Source organism: Macrobrachium nipponense, chromosome 3 (assembly GCF_015104395.2).
Source record: "Macrobrachium nipponense isolate FS-2020 chromosome 3, ASM1510439v2, whole genome shotgun sequence".
Lineage (NCBI taxonomy): Eukaryota > Metazoa > Arthropoda > Malacostraca > Decapoda > Palaemonidae > Macrobrachium > Macrobrachium nipponense.
Genome location: NC_087202.1, coordinates 31425119 through 31440755, shown reverse-complemented (window position 1 = coordinate 31440755; position 15637 = coordinate 31425119). Strand labels below are relative to the sequence as shown.

Sequence of the window (15637 nt, the reverse complement as noted above, 5' to 3'; positions counted from 1 at the left end):
CATGTGACGGCTCCACGCGGAAGTAAGGTCCTTACTTGCGAGAGGGTAAGCATCTTGAACTTGTCGCAACGAATGAAAGAGTTTAGCTTTGACAAGTCTAAGATTACCCTTCTTTTTGTTGAGCCTTTCTTTGGCACGCTGAATAAGCGACCTTGAAATTTTAGATGCTTGACCTCTCGCAATAGCTCCTTTCTGAAGGAGTTCCTCCGCATTAATCTGTCAATTCCTTTGATGGTATTTGGCGGAATGATTTGATTGGAGGAGGATCTTTGATCCAACTCCAACCCAATCCTTTGGACACTATGCTCTGTGCCCAATTGCTGAACCCCCACCTGTGACGGAAGAGGAACAGCCTCCCTCCTACCTGGGGAGCCTCATTGTTGATGGGCGGGTGACCACCACGCCCTCCTCTGAACTGCTTACTCCTTGTCGCCCTCCCTGCGCCACGCTGGCGAAAAGTAGCCTCTCGCCCTACCTCTCGATTGTCTATTAAAGGGAGGGTAGGCCTGACCTTCATAGTAGGGTTGAAGGCCGGCGAGAGTGCGTAGGAGGTCGAGGTTGTGACTGAGGAGACAGCAGGAGGATGGGGCTGGTTCTGCTTAGAAGTAGCAGGTTGTCCCTGTTGTAAGTAACCGGGACGGCCTGAACAAATTGCTGCTGTGCTGGTGTTTCTGGTAAGGCTGAAACCTTTTACCAGACTTCTTTGGTTTCTTACCAGCAGTGGGGACGGATTTCTTGCTTCCTCTTAGATGAAATACCCCACCTAGCTCTAAGGCTCTGGTTGAGCCTAGCCGCCTCGTGGTGTACTTCATTTACAGCGGACTCTGGGAAGAGATCCGCTCCCCACATGCTAGAAGCCAGGAGTCTATTAGGCTCGTGCCATATAGTGCACTCCTGCAGAACGTGCTTTCGGCAATTCCTCCTAGCTTGGAAGAAGTCGAAAGCATCCGTCTGAAACCGTCTGAAGCTGGGATTTGGCAAGATTTTAAACAAAGGTTCCGTGCCATACGAGAGAGCAGCCATCTCTGTTATGATCAGCGAATTGAGGGACCTGCCAAACCTAGTTTCGCGCGTCGAACTCCGCCTGAATCAAGGAATCAGGCAGCCTTGGGAGCTTTTCGCCGAACTGGTCCATGGCGCAGTCCGGTTTGAGCTTACCAAGCGTGAACGTGGCTGGCAAGTTCTCCCACAATTCTCCAAAAGCTGGGAAGAGCGGGGGAAAAGACGAGAAGTAGACTCCGCCTCCCTTAGCTGTGGCATGGGCTCATCCTTGAGGACTGCCTGAAGAGTCGTCTCTACTATTTTTTGTAGCGAACGGAAGAGAAGCCTCCTCTTCCGTCGCAAAAATAGTGAAAGGACTCTTATAAGCCTGGAGCTTGGTGTTTGTAACACATCCCAGTCCTCAAGGCAGTGAACCCCAATTCACGTTGAGCATGATCCCTACTGTAAGAGAACATTCTCCCTAGAGATCTTGTCTTCCCTAGTAAGCGCCGCTACGGTCAGCCTAGCATAGCCAATGAAAGGCTGCGTCAAACCCGGAGGATAAAACTCGAAGTCCTCAATCCTTCGAGTTCCACACTCCGGGATAGAGATCATACCATCCTTAAACGGAGCGTAAGCGGGCTACTCTCCATGGTTCTCCATAGAGAAAGCTGGTAGTGAATCATATGGTGGAAGCTGGAGAATACCAGCACTTGTTACTGGGGAGACTGGAAGGGGGACCTGAGAGAGCCCAGCTACTCGGTCCTCATTCTCTCTAACTCTGTTAGAGAGATCTTGGATGGACTGGCCCCCGATTGAGACAGAGTGCTCGACAGTTGTGCGAACATCTGCTCAAACTTTGTCCCCAGGGCGGAGACTTGAGAGCCGACCAACTCACCCACCTGTTGCATCACCACTGCTGAGAAAGCAGTGGGATCAAAGGTGCTGGGTCCCGCTACTCCAACCGGCGTTACCGGAGTGGATGCGGTGGAGGCCGGAGAAGGCATTGGCTCGGCGGGAGCGCGAGCCTTCTCCTTAGAAGACTTGCTTCTAGAGCTCTTCGAGTAAGAAGAGCTCGGCTTGGCCTTCACCGCGTCAGCATAAGAAGTCGAAGACTTCTTAGCTGAAGAAGACGAAGACGACTTCTTAGAAGTCGTCTTAACTAGGGTCTTCGGTTCTCTCTGTCCCTTCACCTTTGGGGGTGGGTACAGAGAGAGCGGGAGAGCGGGTAGGGATCTCAGATCCCACAAAGCCTTGGAAAAGAAGCACTTGAAGAAGGGACAGGAGAAGATCCAGGAGCACCCAAGGAAAAGACCTTGGGCGCCCGACACACCTACCTCAACCAACAAATCCTCCGCACCTACGCCATAGGCGCTCAATGTTAAGGTCCAGGGTAGCGACGTCCGGGACCGACTCCTGTGTGGCTACGACCCCGAAAGACTGCTGCATCTCTTGCTGGAATGGAGGCTATGAGAGGGGCTGCGGATAAGGGGTCAACATACCCTGTTGACTTGCCCCGGGGAAGATCTGAACGGCCAGCTTCTTGTCTAAAATGTAAGGCTGGCCTTGGCGGCGTTCTTTCCGAAGCCGCCTACCCACGCTTTCAGGGTTGCAAGGGCGACCTCCCTCACACCAGCAGCCTGAAAGAAAAGGCGAAATGAGCTTCTAATGGCGGGACGGGGTTAACAAACTTATGTCTAAGAGTTGTTAGTAAAATGATAAAAAAGTCTATAATCGACTTACCCCCTCCACCAGCTGACTGACTAGGTCGTAGCAGATGGCGCAGGCTTCCGGGTGCCAGACGATCATATCGTTGTACGGCGTGGCACATGGAAGCGTGAGACCTGCACTCATCGTGGCCGCAGGGGTCGTACAATGTCTGCGTTGCATCCCAGGACCTGACAGTTGGTAGCCTGTAAGTGGAAAGATACATAAGTATCAGGAGAACACTTACAGCCTAACAGTTGCTCCGCTGGTGCCGGAGCGAGAAAGTTAGATTAAACCAGAGCCCCGCCATAATACGTGTGGTAGTAAAATGGTTGGTTGTCCTAGGCTACGGCGGAGACAAGAGATAGAATCCAACCAGGTGTGGTGGTAAAATGAAACCACGACGGATAATGGCGGGGATGGTATACATAGAATAATAAAATTATACAAATCATCGTAAAATTAGGGTATATCCTTAAAAATAACAATAATTATCAAACCTTTCCCACCCGTCTACTAGAAGAGTGCCCGGGTGGGTAAGAAGCAAGCTCCCTTCCGGTAGCGGGGGAGAGATGCAAGGATATAGTAGGCAAGCAACCGACCACTAGTAGTGACCACCCCGCCCGCTGGCGGAGCCAGTAATCTATAACCAAAGGTTATAGGCTCCTTTCGTTATAGAAAGGGAAGGTGGCTGAGCAACTGGGGAAGGGGGGGGAGGGTCTCGGCGTAACACGGCGGGAGAGAGAGAGGGGGGGGGTGGGGGCCTGGACTACTCTCCCCGTCCCAACAACTACCCGCTCGGAGACCCGGTACCCCTATGAGTGGTCGCCCTATACCCCCCGCTGGGAGGAACCCCTGGCCTCCTCAGAGAGAGAGGGAGGAAGGCAACTGAGGTTGTCATGGCAACCAAGGGGTCCCCCAGCGCCTCCCTATACCTGGTAGGGAGGGAAGGGGAAGGGGAAGGTGCGATGGAACACGTGACCGCAAGTGGCCTAAGCCGCGAAGCAACACAAAACCGTGGAAGGGCCCACAGTGAACCAGGCTGTACCAATACATGGGACATGCACCTAGGCTAGCCTAACACCCTAAATAGAACTAAATTTACATCGTAAAGATGGAAAAGACACTTTTAGTAGAAGAAAAAGAAGCCCAGGAGGAGGCAAACTGTTCCGAGGAACAGAAGCCTACTCGGAGCCAGCGATAGCCGATGAAGAGCAAGAGCCGGGATGCTGGGCTTGGAACATAGAATAGCTCTAAATACCAAACTAAGAGAATGGTAAAAGGGCTAACCTAGCTAAAACTCGATGTAAAAAACGATGAACGTGATATAGTAAGCCCATAAGTATAAGAGTTCCCAGTATGGAGGACCGGGAATTCTTAACGAGGCAGCATGGCGCCGCCACGAGACAACCGGGAAACCGATATGACCTATTAGAAGGAAAATACTGGTTCCCGAAGACTAAATAACAGTAAAACATTACTTATGAGGCACTTAACTTAGCCGTTGCGATGGCAGAACGTTCCATGATAGATGGTGATAAAATCCTCGTGAAATAGCACAAGCACAAGAAAATGCGTCCGAACGCTGGTGCTAATAATTAAGGATGTCCGCTAGGGGCGCTGTTGTCCGTGGCGTCCTCTAGTAGTAGTAGTAGCGGCCGCATCGCCCGTTGGTATCAGCTCTCTCTTGTGGGGATTCTGATTGGAAGTTCTAATTGGTGAATGTCTCGTGGTAGTGTTCCCACTCGCCCCTATTGCCATACCGACACTTCTTTTTAAGAGTGAGCGAGTCAGTTTTACTGACATTTTCTTAATTTTGTTTTTCTCTGGTAATTTTAGATTAATTTTACCTAGAAAGAATGATATTAAGGATCCTTTCATAGGCCGACACGAGCTGAGCCCAGAACAGAAACACTGCACTCTCGTGAAGGAACCGAATCGCTCATGAAGGACTGACGATAAACGAGGGAAACCCCCTAAAGAGGCTAAATAATGTAATGGTTCAAACAGTGATACACCAACCTATCGGTACCCATCAGGAACGAAATGGTAAAATTTCACGACAACAGTAACGTATACTGTGATGTGCAAAAAAGGTGAACATATAGTTGCCTAACTGCGTTCAAAGTCAATAAATAATATACTCAACTTAGATGAAGATGCTTCTTGAAGGTCTGAAGACATGATGACTGCCAAAAATCACAAAATACCTTGCAGCAAAAACAAACATGTTAACGCTTCGAGTGCTATTGAAGGAATGTCATTTTTGGCAGAGGCACTAGTAGTAGCGAGCGGAAGGTAGCCGTTGTAATGGCACCTCTGCAGAGGGGGATTTTGAGAGAGGAGAGGTCTATTTATGCTATACCGACACCCTTTGAGGGTGAGCGAGCTAGAGGTAGTAACTCTCGGATTCCATATGGCTTTTTCTCTGGTATATTTAGTATTTATTTATACCTAGAAATGAGTGCTATAGGAACATTTCACTGGGCGACACAGGTCGAGCCCAGATATCTCTTCCTCTCCATCTAAAGTATTCATCAGACACCAGTCATAAGCGTAGAGCTAGTTATGATTCCTGGTTCAGCAATGTCGTGACGAGGCATTAGAATTCAAAGTTCACAAATGAATGTTGCTCAGCAACATTTACACTACTGTATTGTCTTGCTCTCTTGTGGTGATTCGAGGTGTTCCACCTCTAGGCCCATGTTCTAAATTTTGCCGTTCTTTAAACAATTTGATTCATCTATGTATGATTCTCTCCGGTTTATTAAGCTTTCTTGATATCTCTCCAACAGGAACTTGCACTGAATGCAGTGCAATAATTCTCTCACTCGTCAAGGGATGTTTTAGACCGATTAATGATACATTGACATTAGATTCCCGTGCACGTAACATCAAAAGAAATAGAGTGAGGTCGCCTGGTTCAAACTGTTAGGATATCATTTTTTTTCTTTTTTGTTTTTAAATTTGATAGCAATTTATGAGACTCCAATGTTTTCTGTAAAATTTAACAAATGGAATAGTTTAACTACCTTCAACTTAATATTAAAATGATAATTTAAGGACTATTTTTTATGCGATACTACTAGTGATAGGTGTCTCATATCTATTTGGTAATGTATATCTATGGTTGTGATATGACATTTTTTATCACTTCATTTTGTTCACGTCAATTTTGCTACATTGTAAATAGTTTTACACAATAACATAACATAGTGTTCTAAAGATATCAGTGACTGTTTTTAATGTCATTACACATGATTTCTGCCATCTTTGAAAAGAAAAATAGATAAATAGGCATGAATCGTGCATCAGGCAGGTGAACGAAAAATTATGAAACTCTGCTGCCAGTTCTTTGGCCCACAGTACTTAGATATTCTTAGCTATACAATTACTTGGTAGGTTACTTAAATAAAATATGTTCTATGCTGAATTTCACTACTATACACATATCATTATGTACTTCAGGGCATCTTTTTAGGCACAAAAACACAAACAAAAATGGCCATGTAATTGAAATATATACCTTTAGTAAAGAAGAATAGCTTATGTAATATATAAATATACATGATGAATACAGTACATACTATACCATATTTAACCATAAACTATATGTATTCCAATAAACATGTTCTCATCTTAAGGAGGGACGGAGTTGATTAACCTGTATTATACAGTATAGTGATTTATGTCAGCTACCTAAGAATCTCAAAAACTCGATCTAGTAAATTGGACTGAGTACAAAAACCTCTAATATAAACATCAATTATGAAATCTTTTTCTGTCATATTAAAATGGTGTTAATTTCGACATAAGTCTATCACAACACTGAACCCCACCTATCATCAACCAACCACTTCAAAATTAACAAGAGTTGGATAAAAAATTACTATAAGTTTCAATCTTTCTTCCAAGATATTTGTATTCAACCACTTGGCCTAGCTGATTCCAGTCTGTCTAAAATCAGGAACTTAAGATAAAAATAAATGAACATAATATTGAAATAAACATACCAACTAAGGATTCAGGATCCGCTCCATCTAAAAGAGGATACAGACCCCAACTGGCTGGCCGCTCTCTTGGTGGTACTACGGTTTCCATGCTTCCGTTCTCGACGCACGACTTCTGGATGCACAACTCCTATAAGACCCTCATTCTTCTTATTTTGTGATGTTTCCTGACCCTTACCTCGTCCTCCATAGTCCAGGGTACCAGGTTGTCTTTTAGGGGACTTTAACCTATCGGTTTTCTGCCTGAGTGATTCTCTGAAACTTCCACTTCGACTTCTCTGACCATCTTGTGAACCTTTCTGAGAGCTAATACTACTGGTTCCTCTGACAGGAATGCCAGAACGGGGTCTTAATTTTGTTTCCTCCATTTTCTGTTGTACGGTGGTTTCTTCTTCCCTCTGTATTTTTATTTCCTGGAAATCTTCTAAAGTCCCCTCAAGAAATATCATTGTTACAACTACAGTGCCAATCACATCTGCTGAAGAATCTACTATACGGCACTCATGAACGTAATCTCCACGCGAATTTAGCTTTAAATCTGGAAGCATAAAGCTTCCAATCACATCCCCATCCTGCCATCCTTTCTTCATCCTTAACTGCCGGCGCAAAACAGTTTGTCTAGGGGATTCACCCAATTTTCTTGGGCTCTGAATCAACTGACTCAAGTTTTCCTTTTCCTCATCATCTGCTTCATCGTTACCACCACCACCTATTTTCAGACTGACATTTAGGCTTCCAGCATCACACAGGTACTGCCGAAAAGATTTTGGGCCACAGGTAACATAGAATGTTATTCTGGATTCACTCTTCCCAGGAGGTAACCTAAAAAACAGAAAAAATCACAGAGGTGAAATAACAGTTCATTGCAGTACAATTGAAGACAAACACCGCAAACATCTTGAATTTTTGATAGGGAATACAGAAATAACAAAACTACATATGATGCTAATGCTGGAAACCTTACTGGGAAGATGAGCATGATTAGCAGTGCTTGTATGAATAGGATTAACTGATAATATACTATATTTTTATGCTTTGAACTTAACTGCTATTGTACTTTTTTTACATTTTGGACTCAACTGCTACCATACTAAACTATTATAATAGATTTTGAGATAACTTCACCCCTCAACTTAACATACTAACTGGTATATTAAATATGCTTGAAAAAAAGGAACCACCATATTAACCCTTAAACGCCGAAGCGGTAAAAAAAAAATTGTCTCCCGTGTGCCGGAGGTGTTTCGGAGTGAGCGCGGAAGCGGAAAAATATTTTTTTCAAAAAAACACAGCGCGCTTAGTTTTCAAGATTAAGAGTTCATTTTTGGCTCCTTTTTTTGTCATTGGCTGAAGTTTAGTATGCAACCATCAGAAATGAAAAACATTATAATTATCATATATAAATAATGCGATATATGATAGCGCAAACACAAAATTTCATATATAATTGTATTCAAATCGCGCTGTGCGCAAAACGGTTAAGGTAACAAGTTACTTTTTTTTTGTTGTAATGTACACTAAACTGCGATAATTTTTGTATATAACACATTGTAAAACGATAAAAGCAACACAGAGAAAATATTATCACAAAACGATGCATGAATTCGTAACGTGCGGACGTAAAAAAATATTTTTTTTTAAATTCACCATAAATCTAAATATTGTTATAGAGACTTCGAATTTGTTTCAAGATGAAGTTAAATGATGGAATATTATGATACTGTAAGAGTTTTAGCTTACAATTGCAGTTTTCGACCAAATGTCGAAATTTTTTTATAAATTTTTTTTTATATGCAATTATTTCAGAAATTAGAAAAGCTACAACCTTCAAATATTTTTCCTGTTATTCTACATGAAATTGCGCACATTTTCATATATAAAACTCTATGAAATTACTAATATGGAACGGAGCAAATTTTCCGAGAATGCGATGTACGCATTTCGGAGATTTATGGCGGAGAATCCGCGCGCGGAGGGAAGGAAAGTTTTTTTCATAAATTCACCATAAATCGAAATATTGTGCTAGAGACTTCCAACTTGTTGCAAATGAAGGTAAATGATTGAATATTACTAAAATATAAGAGTTTTAGCTTACAATTGCGTTTTTCGACCATTTCGGTAGAGTTAAAATTGACCGAACGTGGTTTTTTTTCTATTTATCGTGATTTATATGCAAATATTTCAAAAATGAGAAACATGAAATTGCGCACATTTTCATATATAAAACTTTATGTAACAGCTAATTTAAAATGGTCCAAACATTACCACAATCACACGTAAGGAAAATGTTATTTTTTTCATAAATTCACCATAAATCAAAATATTGTGCTAGAGACTTCCAATTTGTTACAAAATGAAGGTAAATGATTGAATATTACGAAAATATAAGAGTTTTAGCTTACAATTGCGTTTTTCGACCATTTTGGTAGAGTCAAAATTGACCGAAGGTTGAAAATTTGTCACTTATCATTTTTTAAATGAAAATATTTCAAAACTGATAACAGCTACAACCATGGGTTGTTTTTATTTGTATTGTGCATGAAATTGCGCACATTTTCATATAGTATAAAACTTTATGTAACAGCTAATTTCAAAATGGTGCAAACATTACCACAATCGCATGTATGATTTTTTTCGGAAGAGTTACCAGCGCGGACGTAAGGAAAAGTTTTTTCATAAATTCACCATAAATCGAAATATTGTGCTAGAGACTTCCAATTTGTTGCAAAATTAAGGTAAATAGTTGAATATTACTAATATATAAGCGTTTTAGCTTACAATTGCGTTTTTCGACCATTTCGGTAGAGTCAAAGTTGACCGAAGGTTGAAATTTCGGCACTTATCATTATTTATATGGAAATATTTCAAAACTGATAAAAGCTACAATCATGAATATTTTTTTTTGTATTTTAAATTAAATTGCGCACATTTTCATATATAATACTTCATGTAACGGATAATTTAAAATGGTGCAAAAATTATGTCAAAGTGACGAAATAATTTTGAGATGTGTCACTGATACTTTTTAGTGTGATAAAGAAATTCGCGCTTGCGCGCTGCGTAACGATTGTAAACAAAACAACGCCTTGATCCGTGAACTCCCAGCATCCCACAAGGCGAGTGATTAAAAAGTTTTAGGCTGGTAGGCCTATAAGTATTTTTCCGCGAATTTTTAAAAAAACTTTTTTGAGTCGACGTATGGTACATCCATTCGGCATATGGGAGACATTTTGACTCGACGTTTAATACGTCCATTTGGCGTTTAAGGGTTAACAAATTTAAAAATACAGTGGTCCCCCCGTATGCGCGGGGGATGCGTACTAGACCCCCCCTGGGAATAGTTAGAACCCGTGAATGTTTGGAACCCCTATAAAAATGCTAAAAACAGCGTATTTTGTTAGTTAAAACTCAAGAAAAACCACAAAAAATGTTCATTCTTGGTTTTTTAATAGTTTTATCACAAAAAGTGCATTTTATGATGAAACTGATAAAAAAAAAAAAAAAAAAAAAAACAGGAATCTGTGGATATTTCTCATAGAGAAATACTGAGAATGCGCGAATTTCCCACGAATAATGCGGGGAAACGTTCCCGAGAGAAATCCGCGAATGTGTGAGTCCGCAAATCCAGAGAACGCGAATACGGGGGGCCCACTGTACAGTGGACCCCCGTATTCGCATTCTTCAGATTCGTGGACTCACACATTCGCGGATTTCTCTCGGGAACGTGTCCCCGCATTATTTGCGGAAAATTCGCACATTCACGGCATTTGTCTATGAGAAATATTCACAAATTCCTGGTTTTTTTTTTTTATAAATTTCATCATAAAAAGGGATTTTGACGTAGGAAAAATCTATTTCTGGGCGAGGAAGCCGTGTCGCCCAGTGAAATGTGTCCTCTTTAGCACTATTTCTAGTAAAATATTGCTATGATACCAGAGAACTGCTAAATTGGACATGTCAGAAGTCTCTGACTCGCTCACCTAAATAAAAGGTGTCGGTATAGAACTGGGGCGAGTGTTAAACACTACCACAGTAACCCCTCCAATTAGCCTTTTCCTCATCAAAAGACCCTGAAAACGGGGAGCCGACCTATAGGTCACACCCAGCTACCCTGTTGAAGGGGACTGCGGCGTCATACTTATCGATAGCAAAGAAGCTTGGTGCACAGCAAGGGGGGGGAAAAAAGGAAAAAAGGGGGGGATTTCACTGGGCGACACGGCTTCCTCGCCCAGAAATAGATTTTCCTACGTCAAATCCTTTTCTCTGGGCTCAGCGTGTCGCTCCGTGAAATTGTACCAGAGAAGCACCAAGCTATTACTATCCTGAAAGGAAAAATCATATAATGAAATCAAAGGAAATAATAAAATAGTTTAGAATTGGAAAAAATACAATTTATTTACAAAATATACTATATAGCCAAAACATGTGGCAACATTTGCAACAAGTCACATACATAATAAAATAATTACAGATAATTTGTATGTACGTAAAACTATACACGATTATACACTTATTCTAATAGCTAAGGCATTTGCTGAGGTAGGTAAAATGCTAATGAGGCTGGCATAATTGAAAAGATTCATATGACACAAGGACGGTACTATAATGATGTAGCAGTGGGAGACACTGGCCTCCTCAGCTATTGCATGATATTTAAGATCCTCTAAAGACTTAAGGTAGTGCTTTTTGAAACCAAGGGTGACTTCCAACCAGTATACTTCTTCAGATCATCAAAGTCCATATATTTGAAGAAGTTAACAGAAGTTGCTATTGCCCGAATGTCATGCACCTTGGGGAATGACCCTGGGCTGGCTTTCTTGATAAAATATAAAATCTGCTGCCTAATGCCTTTAGAGATAGTGTACCACCATCTTTTCTAATGAAAAGGGGGCCTTCGGAATAGGTAGACGTCCTAGATAAATAGTCCTTAAGAGTTTTAACAGGACATAACGATGGATCCTGCGGAAGTGGGACAATCTTCATGGAGACCACCTCATCAAGGGATCTTCATTCTTAGCTAGAAATTGCTTATTTGGCGAAAGCAACACGTCCCCCGAGGAAAGGAACTCAATATGCGCTTCATCTCTAGATAAAGATGACAGCTCTGATATTCTGGCACCTGAAGCTAGACTCAATAAGAACAGAGTTTTACGCAAAATGGTTTGGTAATCACATTTGAAGTTGTCTGTTTCCGAGGCTAACCTAAAAACATCATTAAGAAACCATGACACTGACGACGGTCTGTGAACGGGCCGTAGACGTGCACATGCCCTTGGGATAGAGGTGAAAAATAAGACTCGGTTAGATGATACCAAACCCGAGAAGAAAAATCTTTTTCAGAGCTGACTTAGTGGTTGTAATTGTTGCAGCTGCCAAGCCTTGTTCAAACAAAGACCTGAAGAAGGTTATGGCCACGTTCAATGTCATTACTTTGATATTTGATTCTCTGAGGAACGAAGACAATTTCTTAACTGCTGAGTCATACTGGCGAAGCGTAGACTCTCTCTTGTCTGCCTCCAAGAACAACATGTTCTGTGGATCAATGTCGCCTACTCTCTTACATGCAAACTTCATGAAATCCATAAAGTTAGGGTTTTGTGAAGACCTGAGGAGTCGAACACAGTCCTCGTTTGAACTTGTTGCGATAGTCTCAAGTCCGGGAGAGGGTGAGGGCGAAGACCTAGTTCCAGGAGAAGGGGAAACCAGTTGCTCTTTGGGACCAGTGAGGGGCTATGAGAGCCACCTGGCCTTCGAAGGATCTCAAACTTGTGCAGCACCTTCAGGAGAAGGTTCACTGGAGGGAATAAATAGATTTTCGACCACTGGTTCCAATCTATGCTCAGAGCGTCCGTAGCGTATGCAGAGGTCCAGATTGGGGGCTACATAACAAGGCAGCTTGTGGTTTGCCTCTGTGGCAAACAGATCTACTTCTAGACCTGGTACTCTTTGGCAAACCCTCTCGAAGGATTCTTGGTCCAGTGACCATTCTGATTCCAGAGGGACCGACCGAGACAGGGCGTCTGCCACTACACTGTGGACTCCTGCCAGGTGAGTAGCCGACAGATGCCAGGTGTTCTTGGCTGCTAGAGAAAAGATTGCTATCATCACGTGGTTCACATGACTTGATTTTGAACCACCTCTGTTTATACAGTGTACTACTACTGCACTGTCGAGGACCAACCTGATATGAGTCTTCTTTGGAGGACGGAGCTTTTTTAAAGTCAGAAACACTGCCATAGCTTCTAGAATGTTGATGTGAAGTGTTTGGAAGTATCATGCACCTTCACGGGCCTCAATGCCCCCACCGCTGCAGCTCAGAAGGAAGTCGTAGGCAAACACAGTGATGTCCCTCCCACGTCCACTCTGTCGGGATCCAGCGCCGATATCAGAGCCCGCAGGAAAGTACACACAGTAAGGGGGTAAGTCACCGCAGATGGCAGAAATGCCCCTGCGCCTTCAATACTGACGACGACAAATCCTTCGAAGGGCGATTCAGAAAAATAAGCCAGCTGCACAACCATGCGGGGGGAATAGCGAGCCCGAACTGTTCACGGGAAAAGTTGTGCTCCTCCAATATCCTCACTGGTGTCCTTTTCACCAACCACCCGAAAGATAAACAAAACAAAAAAAAACAAGCATTAATAAGATGCTCACAAACATTTAACAAGCGGGGAGGAGGTTTAACAAGCAGTTCGCTTGACGCTCAGCCGAGACCAAAGTAAATCTTAAAAACTAAAAACTTAAAACTAATTTCCTTACGCTAAATTTTATATACAACAAAATAACAAAATCAAACAAGGCTGAGATAAAAATAAAGCAAAAGCAATGCCAATTACGTTAATACATGATAGGAAGTGAGGTGACCAAGTTCCCTGAACCTTCTCGTGCTGTGAAATAACCTCCCCAGCCTGTCAGCGATGCGTCCGTATGCACCACTAGGGACGGGGGAGGAACTGCAACGGTAACTCCTTGGCTAGGTTGTCGGCCTTTGTCCATGGGCGCAGGCGTTTTCTGAGAATCAGAGGTATCTGGGCGAACCTGTCCCGACACTTGGCATTTGCCTTCGAACGCCAAACTCGATTGATGTCCTTGAGCTTGGCTTTCAACAGAACGTCCGTGACTGAGGCAAACTGGAGCGAGCCTAGGATCCTCTCCTGATTCCTTCTCGAAGTCTCTTTGCACTTTAAGAATTGTCTTGTTGCCTTGGCATTGTCTCTGATCTGCCTTTAAGCAAGGTTTTACTTGCTCACCGACAAAACGAAAACAAAACGGTAAAAAGCTGACGAAAAGAAAAAGGGGGAATTCTTGAATGGAAAATACCAAACTAAAATAAAAGGGGGAAGGGGGGAACGATAGATAAACAACGAAGCACGAAACAAAGAAACGTGCACGAACGCCGACCCCTTGAAAAACAGGAAATCATGAAAATAATAAACGTAGATCAAACAAGATCGACAAAAGTAACTGCCACCCAAGACATAATAAAATATTAATTACCTAAAAAATATATACTGAAATACCATAAATTACGAGTATATAAATATAAATATATAGGTACTGAAAGAAGAACCCGCCGCTCGAAATTGGTACAAAACAAGGGAACGACGTAATGGCGGCTCGCTACCGCTCGTTACGGGAGGAGACGCCTAACAAAATCCTAAATAAAGGCAAAACGAAAGGCAAATCACTCCCTAAAATACAGAAAAAGGCGAACCAGTACTTAACTTGGGTGAAGAGGCAGATTGACGATCCATAACGAAAAAGAATAACGAAACCAATAAAAAGAACAGATAGCTATAAAAAAGCGTGCAACGCTGGGAGGCTATCGATAAGAATGACGCCGCAGTCCCCTTCAACAGGGTAGCTGGGTGTGACCTATAGGTCGGCTCCCCGTTTTTCTTGCAGGGTCTTTTGATGAGGAAAAGGCTAATTGGAGGGGTTTACTGTGGTAGTGTTTAACACTCGCCCCAGTTCTATACCGACACCTTTTATTTAGGTGAGTCGAGTCAGAGACTTCTGACATGTCCAATTTAGCAGTTCTCTGGTATCATAGCAATATTTTACTAGAAATAGTGCTAAAGAGGACACATTTCACGGAGCGACACGGCTGAGCCCAGAAATGCACTTTTTGTGATAAAACTATTAAAAAAAAAATAACCAAGTATAAAAATTTTAGAGTGGGTTTTTTCTTGAGTTTTAACTAACAAAATAGGCTGTTTTTAGCGTTTTTTATAGGAGTTCCAAACAATCGCGGGTTATAACTATTCATGGGTGGGGGGGGGGGGGGGGGGTGGGGGGGGGGGGGGGGGGGGGGGGGGGGGTGGGGGGGGGGGGGGGTGGTATGCATCCCCCATGAACACTGGGGGGACCACTGTACAGTACAAAACTATGAGAGGAACATGACTCCATATAGTCTTCATTATAAAATCAAGAATGCTATCATTTGCTGTATACAATCAGACAAACTTTTGTTCTCTTAAATCTTTTAGTAGAACAAGTTACAATATTTTAATCTCAATATAGCTTGATTAATTAATGATGAAACAAAAATATAAAATTCATTTACCGTATTACCAAACAAAATTTACAATAATTCAAATACTACCTACAATATGAATGCTCATGTTACACATATCTTAATATGTGAAGTTCTGAAAGTCATATCCTATCTCGATAATATTTTGCCTGAATTTCCATTTAGTACAGATCTTCCTCTATCCTCTCTTTCATTGATTTCCAGGGTATTTCTACTAATTTTTTTGTTCCCCTAAACATAAATAATTTAAATTAATCTTTATATTTCATTAATATAAACTCTTATTTTCTTAATCTCTCATAACCAGGACAACTAGACAAGGCTATGTTTCTTTAGTAGACCAAAATTAGTGCTAAGTAGTTCTGTCAACAGAATTTGTGTGTGATGTACTCAAATAATTGTC

At 42.2% G+C, this 15637-nt stretch overlaps 1 protein-coding gene across 1 annotated transcript in view; it reads right to left on the bottom strand.

The window, feature by feature from the left end:
• LOC135221688 (uncharacterized) overlaps window positions 1-15637 on the bottom strand; it is a gene marked incomplete in the record, with an annotated part of 360943 nt that overhangs the window by 310390 nt on the left and 34916 nt on the right. Inside the window, 1 exon segment of the mRNA XM_064259420.1 lies at window positions 6702-7520. Coding sequence (XP_064115490.1) covers window positions 6702-6789 — 88 coding nt within the window.